Source organism: Gymnoscopelus braueri (genome assembly GCF_963280865.1).
Source record: "Gymnoscopelus braueri genome assembly, chromosome: 17".
Classification (NCBI taxonomy): Eukaryota; Metazoa; Chordata; class Actinopteri; order Myctophiformes; family Myctophidae; genus Gymnoscopelus; species Gymnoscopelus braueri.
Genome location: NC_137617.1, coordinates 49120706 through 49140480, shown reverse-complemented (window position 1 = coordinate 49140480; position 19775 = coordinate 49120706). Strand labels below are relative to the sequence as shown.

At 43.4% G+C, this 19775-nt stretch overlaps 3 protein-coding genes across 5 annotated transcripts in view; all 3 read left to right on the top strand.

Annotated features, from left to right (window-relative positions):
* LOC308105249 (uncharacterized protein) overlaps positions 1-19775 on the top strand; it is a 319910-nt gene that overhangs the window by 199199 nt on the left and 100936 nt on the right. The window lies entirely within an intron of this gene.
* LOC308105211 (uncharacterized protein) lies at positions 5638-8482 on the top strand (the record flags this gene model as incomplete). Its single annotated transcript, XM_080455846.1, has 2 exons — positions 5638-6220; positions 7754-8482. Exons 1-2 carry the CDS (start codon positions 5687-5689, stop codon positions 8480-8482), a joined length of 1263 nt encoding a protein of 420 aa, XP_080311972.1. The 5' UTR covers positions 5638-5686.
* LOC308104763 (uncharacterized protein) lies at positions 8415-12772 on the top strand. 3 transcript variants are annotated; one of them, XM_080455283.1, is made up of 9 exons: positions 8415-8477; positions 8612-9114; positions 9260-9336; positions 9734-9911; positions 10117-10193; positions 10294-10341; positions 10964-11088; positions 11467-12598; positions 12715-12772. In XM_080455283.1, the coding sequence occupies exons 7-8, from the start codon at positions 11016-11018 to the stop codon at positions 12420-12422; spliced, it is 1029 nt and encodes a 342-aa protein (XP_080311409.1). In that variant the 5' UTR covers positions 8415-8477; positions 8612-9114; positions 9260-9336; positions 9734-9911; positions 10117-10193; positions 10294-10341; positions 10964-11015; the 3' UTR covers positions 12423-12598; positions 12715-12772. The 3 variants fall into 3 exon arrangements, with proteins under 3 accessions (XP_080311409.1, XP_080311408.1, XP_080311410.1); XM_080455282.1 differs by having other exon boundaries at positions 10294-10420; XM_080455284.1 differs by lacking the exons at positions 8415-8477; positions 8612-9114; positions 9260-9336; ... (1 more) ...; positions 10117-10193; positions 10294-10341 and adding an exon at positions 10436-10501.

The window sequence follows — 19775 nt, the reverse complement described above, 5'->3', positions numbered from 1 at the left end:
CCGAACGGCGGTCGCATCGGTCGACCCGTTCCAGACGGAATTCCTCCTTAACCGATCAGGATTCTGCACGCAGGAGACGACACTCCAGGCCCGAATGACGGTCCCACTAGTCGACCCGGAGGCACCAACCGCAATCTCGGAGGTCCTATCGGACGGCAAGGAGGCACCAGTCGAGACCCCCAGTCGAGCGGCGGCATGACCCTCCAGGGGAGACCCTCCATCGGGGACCGGTACCTACCATACCGGTGTTTGCCTCTCCGAATCCTAGAGAATTTGCAAGATTAAAAGGAGCATTGGAGGATGCATTCACCCTCCAACTCCCATCGGGATCAAGTTCACCATACCATATACAAACCAGAGACCTCTGTATAGTATACGACTCATACCCCTACTCCAGAGTATCTGGCCTTACAACCCAGATGCCTCTATACCCTAAGACCACCTCCTCAGATCACCTTTCGAACAACACAGATCCGGCACGGGGCGGCCAGTCTAACTCCTTGGCAGGCGATCACCCTCCTGACAGGTGCAAGGCCAAATTGTTCTGAATAACTAATGAATAGCACTCGCTTGGACACTGCAGTTCCAGACCCAATGTCCAGAAATACGCTTCTGACGGGGCAGCCAAGTATATCATGGGGCAGCAGGCTTAGCACTACTCCGTAGAGAGACCTCATCTAAATGTCCTCATGGGGCAGCGGGCTTATCACTACTCCGTAGAGAGACCTCATCCAAATGTCCTCAGGGGGCAGCAGGCTCACCAAATACCTCGCATAATGTATGATGGGTCAAACTTGCGTAGCAGACAAAAAGGGAGGCACAGGCGAATGCTGACGGCATATGCAAGGAAATGTTCTCGAATTTGTACGTATTTCCATCGGAAATCCATGGGGAAAGTGTCGAAAACATTCAGGTCATATTTGCCAGCACTAGCCTATGTAGGGAGATCCCCATAAATGGAGACAATCAACTTACGAAGTCTGACAGCATAGAATCTCTAGAAAGGGAGATTCCTAAACGTACCATAGATCTGACATCAGCGAACCCTTCCCAGAACTCCATACAGTATATAGAGATAACCGTCAATTCCAGGACTGACGTCATAGTCCCATATTTGGGCATAATCAACATAGGCCGATCCATATACGGAGTTGTCTGACACTACCTGACATCACCGTACTGACATTAAGGGCCACCTCCAACAGTATAAAGCACCCTGTATGCCATGGTTAGCTAGTGTCCTCAGCGACGCTCGAAGATCATCTTAACTCTCTCCAGAGTACCAGGACGATTAGCTGGCCTTACAGAGAAGAGAATCCAGTAATAGTTGGTTAGCACAGCCTAAAGCATATTCTCGCAGTGGCTTTGGATCTGGTTAACAAGTCAGCCGATTATCAGTTTTTACAGTCTGTATGGTCTTTTCTTGATAAGTTATAAAAACAGCAGGTGTGCAGGTAACCTTCACACAGTTCTGTCTTTTGCCCCATATGCAGCTTAGAGATGATAATCGGACGCTTTTTACCAAACCATGGACACTCATGGCAGGGCAAGAGCCTATGGGCATCGGCGGATATCCTGCTATGAATGGCATGATGGCAAGTATGGTCCTTCCCGATAGCGACAATATCGGCAGAGCAGAGACTGAAGCCTGGCCCTGGGAGTAGAGTTTTCACGATACTGAATTTCTAACTTCGATACGATATCTTGCAAAATATCGATATTTGATACCACAGGGGTAAAAAAAAATCTAAATATGTATGTATTTTTTTACTTTAAGGCCGTGAGTGTGTTGTTTATTGTATATTACAATATAAGACAAATATCAACCGTTTTTGTGGGGAATTGAATTGCAACACTGAGGGCATAATATTTTTTTATCAAAGACTGAGATTGTGTTTACGGAATTTTACAGATTGATTCTGATTCTCATCCTATCTCTAGTAATACAAGAGAAATATCACTTTTTTAATAAACATTTGTATTTTTCTCTTTAGGTCAGGCCTTTAAAATTCAATATTATCTCTGAAATGTAGGTTCATTGTACTGTGTGTGTCTCAAGCATTAGGGTGCATAAGTGTATGTGTGTGTGTGTGTGTGTGTGTGTGTGTGTGTGTATGTGTGTGTGTGTGTCCTACACCAGTGGTTCTCAAACTTTTTCATGTCAAGGACCCCCAAATTGACACTTATTAGCCCGCGGACCCCCATTTGAAAAGATATGCCAAGGCCCCCCATCAGAGAAGATTTTTACAGCTCTACAAGTGATTTTCAACGATTGAATTTCAAGGACCCCCAGTTTGACATGCATTAGGCGACGGACCCCCATTTAAAGGTTCTATGACATTCATTTTCACTTTTTAATTTTTTTAATTTTTTTGGGGGGTTTTATGACCTCAATTACACCCAAAAAAATCACACCCTGTGTGAAGTGGGCGGTGTCTTGCTAGCTAATCACAATACTGAATGGAGTCAACCAATCATGTACAAAAAATAAATACATTTATTGAAACACTCTTTATGATGGAAGAAACCATAACTTAAAAAACGTTTTTTTTAAGTTATGGTTTCTTATATAGGGCTATGCACATGTGTCATGTGACACTGGCCAATCACAGTCCTGAATAGACTGTGATTGGCCAAACACGGTGCAGGGTTAGGCGGGGTACATTTTTGGCCAATCACAGCGCAGGATTTGTTGTACAAATATCCAAACCTCATTTATAGGGGCGGTTTCACCGCCCAAAAATCTGAACTATGAACATTCAGTGGATTTTCTGTGGTCTGGGGTTTTCTGAATAATTAGGCTGAAAAGTAATCTGAGCTTGGCCCTTGTGCAGTGAAGTCACAGGCCATTAATCCCGCCCACTCTCCTCCTTGCCCCTCCCCTCCCCTATCCTTTCCTTTCGGGGGGCGGAGCAGAGGCGATGATTGACAGGCAAAATCCCTCAACAGCGACACCCGCAGGCAAAGATTTATTTTTTCATTGCAGTTCAAAAGGCTTTAGAAATGTGAGAGAAAAACACCTGCCATGGATCAATGGAGTGGATTTTTTTGTTAAAACTTTTTATGCACGTTTGAAGGACCATGACAAAGACTTTTAATGTGTGGTAAAACTGAACGTCATGAAACCTTTAATGGCATTTTTATCTCTGGAACCCCAATTTATATTGTAAAAAATTATGTTAATTTAACTCTGAGAGTGTACAAATGGAACCAAATGGACCAGTTAGGGTCCATTTGTACACTGAGTTACAGACCCATAAGGGGCCATTTGGTTCCTGTAGGCTACTATCTATCATTTAGCTGGGCCCCACTTTTGAGAACCACTGTCCTACACACTCTGTGTCTGTGCGTGTGAAACTGTTGCCTGATGATAGCTGAGGGGGAGGCGTTTCTCATTTCTATTCCACATTGTAACCAGTGACATCCGTTCTATAGTTTGTTGTCAGCACTTAGCACTCATTAGCATGCTCTGAAGCAACAAGTATTGCCAAACAGTGCTCAACTAACTGCTATCTTACTGCCTACTTTAATGAGCTTCTGGGCTTACACACCTGGAGCAAATAAATTAAAGAGCAGAGCCAACGCATATTCAGCAGCGTTGAAGTCGGAACGACACACACACTCCCTGCTGAGTGAATGAGAGAGGGAAGGGCTATTAGCCTATGGAACACACAGTGGCCATCATTATCAACGCGGTGCAGACCAAATAATGGGCGTACGACGAGATCACAGCAACTTTCGGCATTTATCAATATATCCTGACGTTGGATTCATCCTACCGTAGGCTGAGATCTCACGTCTGGTAGAGACCAGTTGTTGACTTTGGCTGCGCCTGTTTATTCCACTGTAGACCTGCGGAGCAGCATTGTCTGACTGTCTGACAGGCATCTGGACACATAATCCACTCCAAAATGTGTATATCTACACTAATAAATAATCCCTGTGAAAATATATCATTTTATAAACTAATTTAAACAAACTGCTTTAACAGTCATTCGGTTAAGCTTGCAGATCTGGCTGCATTGGCTATTTGAAAATAGCAGATCTACAAGCTCACAACAGGTCGCATCGCAACGCGTTGTGAGCTTGTAGATCTGCTATTTTCAAAATATACGAGCGCAGCAGCGCTTCTGCGAGAGAATTTTCGGGAGTCCCGACCATCTTTTCATGGACAGTGAGGTCTACAAACTTACAGTAACTTGTCCTATGTTATGGAGTTATGTCATAGAGAGTTATGTCCTACACAACCTGGCTGGGTTAAGGATATAAACCCGACGCTCCAATATTAATGTGGCGGCACGGGATCACAGCATTCCGCCCGAGTCTCATGACTGCTTTATTTAGTGTAACTCGAACACGCACTGCTCGGTATCGGTTAAATAAAGTATACAAACGTATTCCATTCATGGCGATGTGATTGGTATCATAATATGTCATTCATGTAGGCTACAAGCCTGCTTATGAGACAGGAAAGATTGTACCGCTACGGTACGGATTACATGATAGACAAAGTTGGGCGGTAGGGGTGTGCCACCAAACGATACGATACGATATTTGGCTCACAACTTCGATACGATGCGCACTTTTTTTATTATGAAAAATATATGGGGGAGAAAAAAAGCAAATGCAAACAAATAATTCTGTTTTTGCATTATTCAGATATGCGAACTTGTAGCTTTTCAGCTTCAATAGCCGTTTTGAATCCAAATAGGGCAATAGTGTGACACCTGACCCGAAAGAAAAACAACATGTTGTCACCCATTTCACCTCGGGGCTGTTTGCATGCCTGATTATTATTATTGTAAAAAAAAAAAAAAAAATGTTTTTTCCCCAAAACGATACATATCGTCACGAAAACGTATCGCGATATATCGCGGGACGATATATCGGCACACCCCTATTGGGCGGGCGCGTGTGTGTGTGTGTGTGTGTGTGTGTGTGTGTGTGTGTGTGTGTGTGTGTGTGTGTGTGTGTGTGTGTGTGTGTGTGTGTGTGTGTGTGTGTGAGAGAGAGAGAGAGAGGCGTGTGCGGCGAGCGGGGGAAACTCTTTCTTATTGGATTTTCATGCTTTTTTTGGGTCGTATTCTGGTTCTTCATGTCGTGAAGTCGGGCGTTTTGTGAATATTTAAGGGCGTGTTATTTAAATGACGCTCGTTTTCAGACGTGAGATTTATCAAAGCTCCGACCTGATATACGCTAGGATCGGCTGTATAGGATCCTTTGATAAATGTGACTTCGACGTTGGTGTACGGCCGAATATATGGAAAAATATATGCCGTTTTTTACGCTCCGTTGATAAATGAGGGCCAGTGACTGCAGCAGTGTGTGCATCTCTCAACCACTCTCAACTCACATGAGAGAGATTGGGGAGCGTACCGATATATCGATTAACCTGACGCTTCCAGATCCAAAGACGCTTTCGTCACATTTGTTTCTCAGCTTATTTGGATCTGGGCTCTCGGGAGCCAATTCGATGAAGGGGCTGTTCCTTTTTTTCAAGATACTTGGTAGATGATTGGATGGGACCGTCTGTCTATCACCGTGTGGGCGTGCAAACACAACCAATCATATTGACGTGTCTACGTGACGTATGGTAGGCGCGACACCAGGAAGTCAACATCGTAGTCCAGTATTTCACCCACCACAACAACAAGAACTCTCAAGAAGTTGCAAAAGAAAAGTTATCATGGAGCTCGGAGATTTTTGCCGTTTTTGTAACACGAATCTGCGCATAAAAGGTATTTTAACGAATACAAGGAAGATATTTGATAAGCCTACTAAGCCTGACGAAACAAGTATTAACGAACGCCTGATAGCGTTAGGTTTAACACTGTTTAAAGACCCCTCCGTATCGTGTCGGATGTGTAGGTCATGTATTCGCTTGCTTCAAAGAATGGAAGACGATTTTTCCATTTTAAGGCGCTGGGAAAAAGAGGACAAGGACAGAAGACCTCCAGAAACGGCTACCGCTACAGTAGAAACACCGACGTCACCTGAGGCATCTGGATCCGCGAGGACAGATAAACGGTACAGGGAACCTACGCCTTCTAAAACACCACGGAAGAGTAAAAAAGCTCGCACCCCAGCGCGCACTCCATCTCGGGTCACCCCATCTCGCACCCCTACAACGACTGCTCCAGCTGACTCCCCGACAACGACCCCATCTCGTCGGCTGTCTAAACCAACAACTGGGATGCCCGTACGGCGAAGCCTATTGGAGGTCAGTTCATATTGTGAAACTATTTCTAATTGTGTCTAACCTAATGCTGCCAACTCGCGCTAATCCAGCTGCATTGCCAGTTAAAATTGTATACATCTGCTGAGTATCCAGTGTACACTAATACACTGGGTTTTCATGTATTCATATTCTCATCTCATTCTGTATCCGTTCATTTAAAAATAGAACCATCTTAAAATGTATGACTCTATAGAACAGTGCTTCTCAACCTTTTCAGGCCGTGACCCCCCAAAATAATCATATTTGAACTGGGGACCCCCCAGATAAATATTGTGAAAATAGCTGATCTACAAGCTCATAACTTGTGATCTTGTAGATCGGCTATTTTCAATGTTTTGCGTCTTTCTTATATAATTTGACAATTTGGCCAATGTTTGACCAGTTTTTATAGTATAGTTTGTTGAATACTTTTGATGCAGTAATGGTAAAACAAAAATAGGTATTAAAAAGTCTTGAAAGTTATAAATTGTCACTTGCACTGTCGTTTGGGGACCCCCCCCCAAATCATGTGGGGACAGCCCTGGGGGTCCCGACCCACAGGTTGAGAACCACTGCTCTAGAAGGCTGGAAGTCTGTTCTATCTTGACAATAGGGACAAAGGGCCTTTCTTCTGTTGATCTGATAAGCACACTTGGCTCAGGGCAAGAGATTAGAAAGGGTCTCATTTTACAGCAGGCTGGGGGGCTGTCCCCCAAATCCTGCTTCACTGTCTGTTCTCACTTACTTCACAAATCTCTTCCAAGCAGGCCTGGTAACTCACAACTTTTAAAATATACTACACTGGTTAATGACTTTTCAAAGGAAATGTGACTAGGCAGGCTGTCATTAGCTAATATTCCCTCTCCATGGAGATAATATTTGGCTGGTACTACTATAATGTGACATCATTTATCTTTGTTATCTGGCAGGGTCTAATCTCCCTTAACATCTCACAGCCCATCCTCCCTCCAACCTTACCTACAGAGGGGGGAGGGTGGTTGTTAAACAGGCAGATGTTAGGGAAGGGTGTTGGATAAACAGACTTAAATGAGTCACATGGTGTCAGAAACAATACATGTGAAATAAACCTGTAACACCAAACAGCCATTCTCCCTAACCAATCGACATTCTAATACACAGTGGGACTTACCTTAACTTACCACCTACCTCTTTTGTGTATAATTTAAACTAATTGAACACAAATAAATTGCATATTTATTCCAGCATCTTTGCATGCTGCAATATTGTCTTATTTGCACAGTTTATATACTGATACTGGATTTTTATATACTGTACTGTATATATATATATCTATATATCTGTGCATAGTAGCAAATATTTATGTTTGCCTCTGTTCAGCTTTGTTGTCATGGTTTGTAGCAGTTTTCTGTCTCAGTGCATTAAGAGTAACAAAAAAGGATAATAATTCCTTTTAAGTGAGCACGTATTAGGCCAATAATCATGATCCATTATATTTAAAAATGCATAGTCACACTTATGATTATTTAATAATAAACCCCTTTGTTTTTCTTTCAGGTTACTATCAGGGGTAGAACAATAGTGTGTGACAACAACACCGCAGGCATTGTCGAACACCTCACCAAGGAAAATTGGACAACAGCAGCCAATCTGATTGTCAGACACCAAGAACTGTTTGGAGAACTTAAGAACAATGTCCTACAATTAATAGAGGATGAGAGCAAAAAACTGTGTAGTCCATCCCAGGGTTTTATGTTGTGGCGGTCATCGGCAGATGATTTGAAGGAATTTTCATTCGCCAAGTTGCTGTCAGATCTCCAGTCTATGTCACCATTCATATTTTCTATATTTAATCAACTCACCAAACAGTCTCCCCATGTCACCTGTGCTGCTGCTGCAATAGCTCTTAGAGGAAGGGAACCACGATTATCAGCCTTTGCTTATTATGTGGACAGTGTTCTACAGTATGGAGGGGCAAAGAAGGCAGTTTTTAAAAGGCTTAGCAAACTGGGTATAACCACAACACACACCAACGCTGTGAAAAAGCTTACCGAATTGGCAAACACCTGCGGCGAAGAATTTCACATACTGAAAGTAGCCAGTGAAATCTTCGGGAACCCAGACACTGCCGACAGAGTTGAGCAAGTCAGCCTCACAGACACTGCTGAAGGTGGAGGTGCTATGGCTGCAGATGGAACTCCTGAAACCAGCCCACTCAGTGACACAGCGATCCAGAAGCTTGATGAAGCTATCCTCAGCTTTGATCTGTCTGTCGTGTCAGGTTAGAAGGGCCATTCTTTTTGTTGATCGTTGTTTATTTTGTCGCTGCATTAGTGTTTTAACCTTTAATTTTATGAGTCCTTTTATGTGTTAACATTTTTTGTCTGTGTGTGTGTGTGTGTGTGTGTTATACAGATGAAACCACCCAAAGCACCATGGAGAACACCATCGATGCACAGGGAGGTGCTGTACTCCCCAGCGGCACTTCACAGACTGATCAAGGGACTGGCGATGGCACAAATCTATCCGGCAGTGTCTTGCCGCTAGGACCATCACAACCAACACCACCATCCACATATTCCATCATATTTGACAATCTGGATTTCTTCATCCGCCCACACCAGCAGTCTACTAGCCAAGCGAACAAATCTATCCACTGGGTTCACCACATGGCTGTAGAAGACAGAGTGTCCATAACCCATCTCAGCAGGGACAAGCCAACTCAGCCAATTATGGACTATGACATTGGGAACTCCCTTCCTGGTCCTGAGATCCAAGCCCATATGCGACGAGAGTTTGTTGTCCTAGGGAGCCGCATTCTGACCAAGTACCTGGAGGCTTTCAAGCCATTATCTTCTGTAGTGGCTAGACACATCCCTCACCAATATTCAGACACAATGTCAGAGGCCTCCACTCACGTAAGTATTAAATGACGTACACTACAACTGTCAGTTGTACCATTGAGTTAACTTTTTAAGTTGAGCAAGTAATAACTTGTTTACTGGCATAGGTTATAAACTAAAAACATTATGCTATTATAATCCATATATTCTTCCTTCATAGCATCCTCTTGGACTTCTGTTCAAAGATGAGAACAAAACTGGGGACTTGGTTGACGTTTTACAGCACCTCCAGAATGAGTAAGTATGGCTTGTCTTGGAATGTATGAAACACAATGTTTGTATTCGTGCAGTTTGTCAATTCCACGGCATGCAAAAAAAAGAGTCAGTGTTTGTGCATTTCAGCGGCCATTGCTTATCAAAAAGTGACACTTGAACTTGCCAAATTAGTGATTTTCTTCTAACACTAGTCATCGCAATCACATCATGGAATTACCGGATTGACATCGCACAATTGCCCAACTTTGCATGTCATAGACACCAATATTGTTGAGTGCAGGGGCTTTATTACATGCTGCATGTGCCCCACAGGCCTTATTTATTTTTGAACTAAGGAAAATATATATTTTTACTTGCATATGCATCTGAAGGGAAGGGTTTTGATAAAGCTAGTAAGTCTATTTGATGTGTCATGTAGGTATGTGCCAAAGGACCCACATGGACTGGAAAGTGTGTTTGTAGGTGGAGACAGACTGACAGAGGGGAACAGTCGGAACATCCAGTTGTCCTTTGCAGAAGGAGAGAGCAGGGAAGACAGACTGGAAGGCCTTGTCTTCAAGTTTGAGGATTGGCATGCAATCCGGAACCTGTTTGAGGTGGGTGAACTCACTCAATGTTTGACCTCAAACTGTTTATTCACAACAGTATGGACTAGCAGCCAATTACTGTACCACTTCCCCTGAAAACAAAGTTTGGACTAACTTGACTTATCTATGCTATCATGCTAATTATCATGAAAATAATATTTCCTCCTAAATGAAATTGTTTGCTTACTGTACTACAAAATGATTTGGATTTTAGATCTATCATCTGGTCTTTTACAAGGAGGATTCAGCCAGAGATCATGGGACACTGTTTTCAAATATGAACAGGTTGAGGTAAAAAAGAAATGTTCAAAGTCTTCTGTTCTGTTTTTATATACCGTATACATATTCTGATTCTAAGAGCCTTGTTAACTATTTTCCAAATCTTTTGCAGCGATGTTCTTGTCACTGATGAACTCCAGCCACCATGAATTCCGGCTTGGTACTTCATCATTACGACTTACTGTGCTCTGTTCTACCGCCAGGGGAAATCCAGTCCAGCCAACATGAATTCAGGCTTGGTACTGCTGGGGGGAGGGGGGGGGGGCTGACTACTGACAACTGACGACTGATGATTTCTGACTTGATGAGCGATGACCCGGGTTTGTGTTTGTATTGTCTGTATATGTTTATGTGTGTTTGTGTTCATGTGATTTCAACCTTTCAATCGACTATAAAGCCCCTCACCTACTTCACTGACAACTTTTAACCCATCTTACCCTCCCAGTCCCCCAGATCCACCTAAACTTGCCTTTTCTATACCCCCAAGTCTAACTCCTCTCCCATCCACTGATGTCTGTCTGTCCGTCTCATGTTTTGTCGACTGTTTGACTAACATTGTCTCCTTATTTTGTACTGTATAGCGGCTTTGAATTCTTGCAAAGCGGTATACAAGTAATTAACTAATTCTTGTATTATTATGTAATACTTTACTAATATATGTGTGTCCTGTTAAGTAACTCCTGCCACCACGATTTTGTCTGGTGGTCCCCTACATGTCATCATCATCAGCAGTTATTATTCTTTGCCTCCTTCCTCTTTTTTTACTTCTCATATTTTTGCAGTTGCAGCAATGCAAAAAAAGGTCCACATGCTGCGTTCAACGCATATAAAGAGATGGTGCAAAAGGACACTGCTGCTCTTTTCCTGGCTGCCACAATGGAGCACTTTGGACTGAACAATGTCACAGGTACACAATTGATTGTCACTAATTATGGTCACATAGTAGTTGTCCACATTATTATATATTCTTTCAAAACATTTCAATTATGAATGTGAAAATGTTTGACTAGGATATCTATTCTTTTTTTATGTGAACACATGTCAGATAGAACTCCTATTCGCCAGACACTCTGTAGTAGATTTTATAATAGTAGATTTTATCATTTTTGTGTTTGAAATCTATCGTCAACTTACCCATTTCACCAGCACTTGGCTGATGCAAATTTCCTGGGCATCTCAATTTCTTTTTGGAATTGTAGTTTAAATGTCATGGCTCTTTTGTCTTTTCTATTGCTTCCACGACTACGTTATAGTAATTCTTGTTCTTTTAAATATGTCTCAACAGATGTGCCAGAGGACTTCATCCCCAAGGACATCAGGTCTGGGTCACCAGATGTGAAAAGGACCTGGTTGCATAAAGCCGTGACCCAAATTGTGGACCGGTTTGTCATGTTTAATGACATCTCAGACACTGTGAAAGGTATCAGACAATGTGCCAGTGATCGTCCTCCACCGGGGAAGGAGCTCCAATGCCGCATGCCAAGTTGTCCCAAAACATACAAGTACAGCAAGGCCAGGGAGAACCACGAGCATAAAATTCACGGCTTAACTGTACCTACAGTGGGTGTGCCAGATCCAGTCATGCCTAGTTCCGTGGACCACAAACGACAGCACACAGAAGCAAGACTCAGCTTTGGCTTCATGCTGTCCAACATGCAGGATGCAGTGAAGGAGGGAGATGGAGAGAGGTTACTGAGGATGTACTCTGTAGCATTGCTATTCTACAAGGCCTATGGCCATACCCAATACTCCTACAGTACACTCCTGCTGACCGTGCAGGTCAACGCCACTCTCTCCCCTCGCCTAGCACACAGTCTGACCTGGAACAGGTTCTGGAATGGGAGCGGAGGGATGGGCAAGAATATTTCTCTTGATTTGCATCTGGAACACCTTAACAATTTCTTGAAATCGTTCCTGAAGCGCACAGGCCCAAACATGACAGAGAAATCAGCAGACAGGATCAGCAAGACCATTGGGGTTCTGAAGGACATGATGGACATCACAGACACTGAGCTGGACGTTTCAAAGTCCAGCGGCATCCATCATGGCCGTGACCAGACTGACGACATTATAGCACTTGTTGAGGTTCTCAGAGAGGCCGAGCTGTTCAAAAACCAACCAGGCAGACAGTTCACAGCCTTCCCCAAGTTCAACAGAAACCTGCTTTCAAAAGTGAAGCACAGCGAGGTGTGGGGTTGGATGAGGTCGAAGTTGAAGGAGTGGAAGGGTGTCCCTATTTGAACAATGACAGCATAAGGTTCACAGACTCAGAGACTTACTTAAGATTACATAAAGTGTGTGACACAGACACCACCGCGAACGGAGAATTCATTTTCTCTCCCTCCCGCTCCACCTTTTCAAAACCAACTTTCTACCAGAGAGATCATGGAACAGTTTTCCAACATGAACAAGTTGGGGTAAAAAAATGAAAGTGTTCTCTTTTTATATATACTGTACATATTCTGAATCAAACAGCCTTGTTAACTATTTTCCAAATGTTTTGCTCCACCTTTTCAAAACCGACACTTCACAGGACCCACGCTGCACCTCGATGTCGTCACCCCCTGGTCCAGAGCTGGCCTGCGCTGCGCCCTGTGCAAACATTATTCTCCTGTCCTACCAAGGCAAGAACACACAAGAGCTAAGTCTCCTTCAACATCCCGAAAATAACGTTTCACCTCTTGCACGCATAGATAAAATTGAATACTGGTATAGTCCCCACTCCATTGGGGTGTTATTTTTGTCACATTATTATATGTATATATATGCACAAAGGTGAAATTCATCCTCTGCTTTTTACACATCCTAGAACAACTAGGAGCAATTAGGGGTTAAGAGTCTTGCTCAAGGAAACACACATCGACACATTGCCTGGCCTGGAATCATACGCAGTAGCGACGTCCATAATGGTTCCCCCAAGAGTGTCTGCTCCAATCCAGCACAACTCTGCAGCTTCACAGCAGTAACGGCTCTACGGCTGGGTCAACCAAGGGCTCTGGCTTCCCAGGCGGGCTCAGTAACCACTCAGCTATGGGGTATGCAATTCATATTTCAACACTATTCATACTGCCCCGTGTGTTGCCTTGTTTTCACTATGCCGTCTGAACAATATTTGCATCAAAGGTTCAGTTTTGATGTCAACATCCATGTAATCATAACAGTAAAACGTGTTTACACTTTATTCACTAATCCCGTACTACCTTAGTGGATAGACTTACCCTCATCTAATAACATATTCAGCTTGAATAAAGCCTTTGTCTTCCATTGACAAACATGACCATTTTATTGGTTTTTCTCTTTTTCCCTCACACCTGCACCCTTGTGTCTCCCCCCCCCCCCTTTTCTCTCCCTCTGCAGCCGCAGTACTGTTGGGGGACGTAATCTGATCGTAGCGACCTCCCTGGCAGCTTTAGGCACATTAAATGTAGGCTGTGTTGCCCTTCGCACATGACAAGTGATAAGAGAGCAGATACAGAGGAATCCCATCAACACCACAGAAACATTATTGCCACCTGGGCCCCCATGCTGAACTTGACGAAGAACACCCCTGCACGATATATACGCCCCGACTTTTGACCTCAAGGAGGGTACGGATCTGACTGGCGCTTGGGGGTTGGGGCCCCTGTGTATAATACGGGGGGCTCCGGTCTCAGGCCCCAGTAGGGTACGGACCCGGGGGCTCAGGAGTGGGACCTCCGTCTCTTAGCTCATTCAGTGCCAAGTACATTTGTTAATGGCACTGGATGGGTTGGGGGAGGGGGGGGGCCTAGTCTTGGGCTCTGTCGGAACCTCCTCCTCCGGGCTCGGAAAAGTGACCACCTCAACCAGAGGAATTGGAGAAGAAGAAACAAAAATGCATACATTTTACAAGAGAAAATAATAATACACATGTTAGAATACTTGCTTCTAAAGGAAAACTCAGTGGGAGTGCCCCACTGAGGGACCCTAAGTTTAGTAATACACTTATTGGAATCAAATGACAAATGTTGTGTGATTGTCCCCATTAAGAGCTCATGTCCAGATGGTAGGTTTGGGACTGCCCCAGCCTAGTTCAGAGTTTCCCCTTCAAAGAAAAGGGTTTTCCTCGGCTCACATGACTCAAATAGGAAAAATGGGACCTGATTTTTTAAAAACATGATAATTGCTATAAAGTACTGTTTAGATTTTAATCTTGTGTTGTTGTGGGTACTAAATTCGTACCCAAGGAGGGGTTGATGGTCCATTGTGGAACCTTGGGCCGTCAACCTTTACTTTATAGAGTGCAGTCAGAAGACAGGCCTTGATAGCCACAGCGTTGATATACTGAATGTAATAGATAAGAACTTGAGAATTCTCCAGGCGCTCAACCGAACGCTTGTTTGCATGCAGACTTAGATGTGGAGCGAATTGCCTTCGTGATATATCAGGTCGTATTGTTTTAATATTAATTTGCTGTTCTTTTATTCACATAGTATAGAGTGAATCTCCCTTGTTTGTCCAATAAAGATGCCTTGCGCATGTGAACGGTAATTTCTGTGTATGTCGTCTATAAACTAGACTTTAGGGTTTTATTGAACCAAGAGTGACAGGTCTGCCACGGCACATCAGTACAGATGCCACCGAATGCTCTTGGCCTAGAGTTCTAGCTGTCCTTCAACCCAGCAGCCACAGCCTGTCATTACATGGCATCTTTATTTTTCTCATTACTTTCACACACATTGCAGGATGTAAGAATATGTATATCGAATTTGCACTTTTTAACGAAGGGTACTTGAAAAGGATATGACTAGTTGGGATCCTATTGAATATAGGCTACGCATGTTGTGTTTTTATAATCCTGTTATATATATTGTTGGGATTTTCCCCTACCTGAATATGCGCAACTATGGCATTTAGTTTTTTATAAATAAATATTTTCATTTGCTTCACTTGTTCATGTTTACTTTCTAAAACTACGTCATAACATGTTTCTACAGTATCAAAGTTGAATCCCATGTGTAAAATGGCAAACTGATCAATGCCTCTAGCCTAATGATTTGAAACAATCAATTTGAACATGGGAAAGCAGGGACATACAGTACCAGTCTTGTGATAAAAGGTTATTATCAATCTAAAAGTGATATATTTGCATAACTGGAAAATAAACAGATTTTTTGCAGCGACAAACTTTTAATCACTTATGTTCAAATTACATACAAAACAATTTTAATCATGAGCATTCAGTCAACTAAATATTCCACAGCTTTAGTTGACAACCAATCTGAGTCTTATAAGGGCCTTTAATGGTCAACTGCTTATTCGTCAGACGACTCTGAGCTGCTGTGCTGTGTTCCCATCTCAAAGTCCTCATCATCATCATCAAAATACCCTGTATAATCGATGTCTGGCTCAGTGAAGCTATCCTCTTGAGAAGAAGGCTCTACATCCTCAATGTCACCAAAGACTTCATTGATGATTAGCAGAATTTCTCTTGCATGTTTTTTTCTGAATACTGGAAGGTTTCTAAGAATGTAAGACAAGTCAAATATGTGTGTGCAGCGTTCTACTACTGCATCTATGAGCTCAGCACTGAAACCAGTACATGCTGACTTGCTAGTGTAGACATGTGCTGTGTCTTTTTCTAAACAACTCATATACTCCTCTAACATTTCCCGGATAAGAGATTTGTCCTCTTGTGTTACCACTCTACATTTCCCTTGCATGCCAACATCTTGTTCTATTACCTCATGTTTGGGGATAGGCTCGTCACAATTTTCACCTGCACATGAACATACAGAGTGGCAATAGCTGCAGCAGACATGCCCTGGCTCTACACTTGTGGGCTGGTTTTCAAAATGACTGTACAGTGCTTTTCTAAAGCAGCTCTTAGTGCCAGTGTGTATCAGTTCTTTCACTTCTGGAGCAGCCCTTTCAGTTTTTTTTATAGCAAGCAAAATTGCATGTGACTGTAACCCATTTCTGCCAGCCCTTCCAGCTTGTTGAACAATGTCTTCAACATCCTCTGGCAAACCATACATTACAACATGAGAAACATTAGGGAAATTCAAGCCCATCCCCAGAGCTATTGTTGCAACAACCACTCTGCAGCTCCCCTCTCCCTCTCCACTAAAGGAGGCCAAAACTCTGTCTTTGTACTTTGACAGTGTGTTTCTGTGGAAGATTCCTAAAAGGTGGTTCTCAGACTTCTGATCCCGGTCTCTGTTAACCCAAGCATCTTCTCCCAATTCTGCTTTAAGATAGGTGAACACTCTGCCAACTGACTTCAGTGTTCTGCAATAGATTATGATGGGAGACATTGATAGACCCTTATCTTTGACCTCCTTTACTACCCAGTCCATACAGTTCAAGTTATCGGCAGGAACCCGACTCAGTCCCAGCCTGATGTTTCTCCGGTTTGGGCTAACAGTCACGAGAGTTGCCTCCTCCATATTCAGCATCCTGGTCACACGGCCTCTGTTCTTGTTATCAGCAGACGCTGTCAACGCTAACACAGGTAAACCTGAAAGACAATAAGTGCACATGTATCAGCAAACAAGCATTAATGAAGAATTCCTGTAGGCTACACTTTCTAGAGCGTTATAAAGGCAAAATAATTAGGTTATTTATGTTATCGGGTAGCTTCAGGTAAAGACTGACATTTCCAGATATCATACTGCATTTTCTTTACATGACAAATAACTACACTTGGACAGCACCAACTTCTATGACCTGCTTCTGTAGTGTATACACCCCTCCCCCTAAAGAGTGGGTTTAGCCTCCCCAAGTTGCCAGCACAACACACCCCTCCCCCTAACATTAAAAATAGGGGGATTAACCCAACCAGGTTGCCAGCCCAATGCACACACAAAAGAAACAGCCCCCCCAACATCACCCCCCCCCCTCAGGTAGCAGCACAATGCAGCCCCCCTTCCAAACACAATCAAGGCCCCTTTTCTGGATTGATATTAATTAATCATGTATTTAATCATGTAGCATTACTGTGTTTCAAAACTCACCTTCTTTGACTAGGGATCTTAGTTCATTCAGCCTGGAAAAGGCTTCTCTGAAGGCAGGCTTCCCGTTTGCTCCCAGTCCCCTGGTTGAAAGAAAAATAAATCCTACATTGAGTCTAGGTAGCAGCAACAGTAACGTGCATAGTTGCATTACAGCAATACAGTTACAGTAAGATCTGTGTTTAACATTTGGTCTGTTTGTGTGTGTTAGCTTATTGTTTATAATAGAATGTTTGACCTAAATAAAACAAATGTTAAAACACTTCGTCTTGGAACTACTGTAACCGTATTTATAAACACGCTGCTCTGTTTTACAGTTTAACATTACAGTGTAATGTGTAGTGTAACAATTACACTATACAGCCATTTAACAGCGTTTAGCTTACCATTTGTATGCGACGTGAACTTCATCGACGACAATGCCCAGTAGGTTTTCACGATACACTTTTGAGGAAAGCATATCACGCCATTTATCCTCCAGTAACCACAATTCCGGGCCACCAAAGACCAGCTGACATCGGCCGTCGAGGATGGCGGCGTGTGCTGCATTATCTACGAGTTGCCCAGCATAGAGTCCCAGATTCGTAGCCTCTTTGATTTGATCTGCTACGAGTGCACTCAAAGGAGAAACCACTATCAATATAGGCTTCGGCTTCGTCCCCAGTACTTTCACTACCAGTGGAGCTAGTTGGTAAATTAAACTCTTGCCGAAGCCAGTCGGGAGGAGAGCAAATACATCTTTTCCACGCAGAAAAGCCTTCAATGCTATTGTTTGCTCTTCTTTCAACGAAGAAATATTGTCCAGTTGAGAAATAACTGTTGTTATTGCAGCATCAATCGTCATATCGGTGTTGCTTATGGTAGCGGCCATGTTGACGAGTGAAAAAACTACAACACAACAGCCGCCTTTATATGGCGTCACATCCGTTTTCGCACATATCCCGCCCTTAGCTCACGCTGATTGGTTCGCAACGGGAGCGGTTCGACGTTAGCGCAACCCCTTGAGCGATCTCAGATGTATGCTGTCTTGAGAACCTAGTTACTCAATACCGCCCCCATCTGGCAGAGTCAGGTTATATATCGATAGGCTACTATGGAAAAGTCATATTGAACCGTTTTAATTAAAAAAAAAAAGATATTTATCAAAAAAATGATATATTTGACAACACTACCTGGGAGGGTCAGTGAACAACTCCTAGGCTCCTCTTTTGGTGTCAACGTATTTATTTAGATGTTTATTTGGGAGGGAGCGTAGATATCAATGAACACCACACCATCCAATGCATTGTAAATACGCTGGATTGGCAAGAATGCAAATATCCATCCGTAGTCCGGAGTCAACACTGCAGCGAAAGATGTAACTGCGTAAAGACAGAGACACTCTGCAGCAGTTCATGGCTGCACGCTCTGGGGCTGCTCCCAGGAGACCCTGGCAGCCACAGGGCCTGCCGACTGGTCTTCAGCAGCGACTGCCCAGCCTACCCCCGGCACTCGGCCCTACGGTCCGTCGGCCCCTTCTCCCAGGCCCAGGGGCAAACTGGGAGGAACGTGTGGAGTCCCGTTTGAATGCCACCGCCCTGCTGTGGCATTCAAGCTACTGTGTCCGACTGTACTGGAGGTGACCTCGTTCCTCACCAGCAGTAAATAAACCCGACGCTCCAATATTAATGTGGCGGCACGGGATCACAGCATTCCGCCCGAGTCTCATGACTGCTTTATTTAGTGTAACTCGAACACGCACTGCTCGGTATCGGTTAAATAAAGTATACAAACGTATTCCATTCATGGCGATGTGATTGGTATCATAATATGTCATTCATGTAGGCTACAAGCCTGCTTATGAGACAGGAAAGATTGTACCGCTACGGTACGGATTACATGATAGACAAAGTTGGGCGGTAGGGGTGTGCCACCAAACGATACGATACGATATTTGGCTCACAACTTCGATACGATGCGCACTTTTTTTATTATGAAAAATATATGGGGGAGAAAAAAAGCAAATGCAAACAAATAATTCTGTTTTTGCATTATTCAGATATGCGAACTTGTAGCTTTTCAGCTTCAATAGCCGTTTTGAATCCAAATAGGGCAATAGTGTGACACCTGACCCGAAAGAAAAACAACATGTTGTCACCCATTTCACCTCGGGGCTGTTTGCATGCCTGATTATTATTATTGTAAAAAAAAAAAAAAAAATGTTTTTTCCCCAAAACGATACATATCGTCACGAAAACGTATCGCGATATATCGCGGGACGATATATCGGCACACCCCTATTGGGCGGGCGCGTGTGTGTGTGTGTGTGTGTGTGTGTGTGTGTGTGTGTGTGTGTGTGTGTGTGTGTGTGTGTGTGTGTGTGTGAGAGAGAGAGAGGCGTGTGCGGCGAGCGGGGGAAACTCTTTCTTATTGGATTTTCATGCTTTTTTTGGGTCGTATTCTGGTTCTTCATGTCGTGAAGTCGGGCGTTTTGTGAATATTTAAGGGCGTGTTATTTAAATGACGCTCGTTTTCAGACGTGAGATTTATCAAAGCTCCGACCTGATATACGCTAGGATCGGCTGTATAGGATCCTTTGATAAATGTGACTTCGACGTTGGTGTACGGCCGAATATATGGAAAA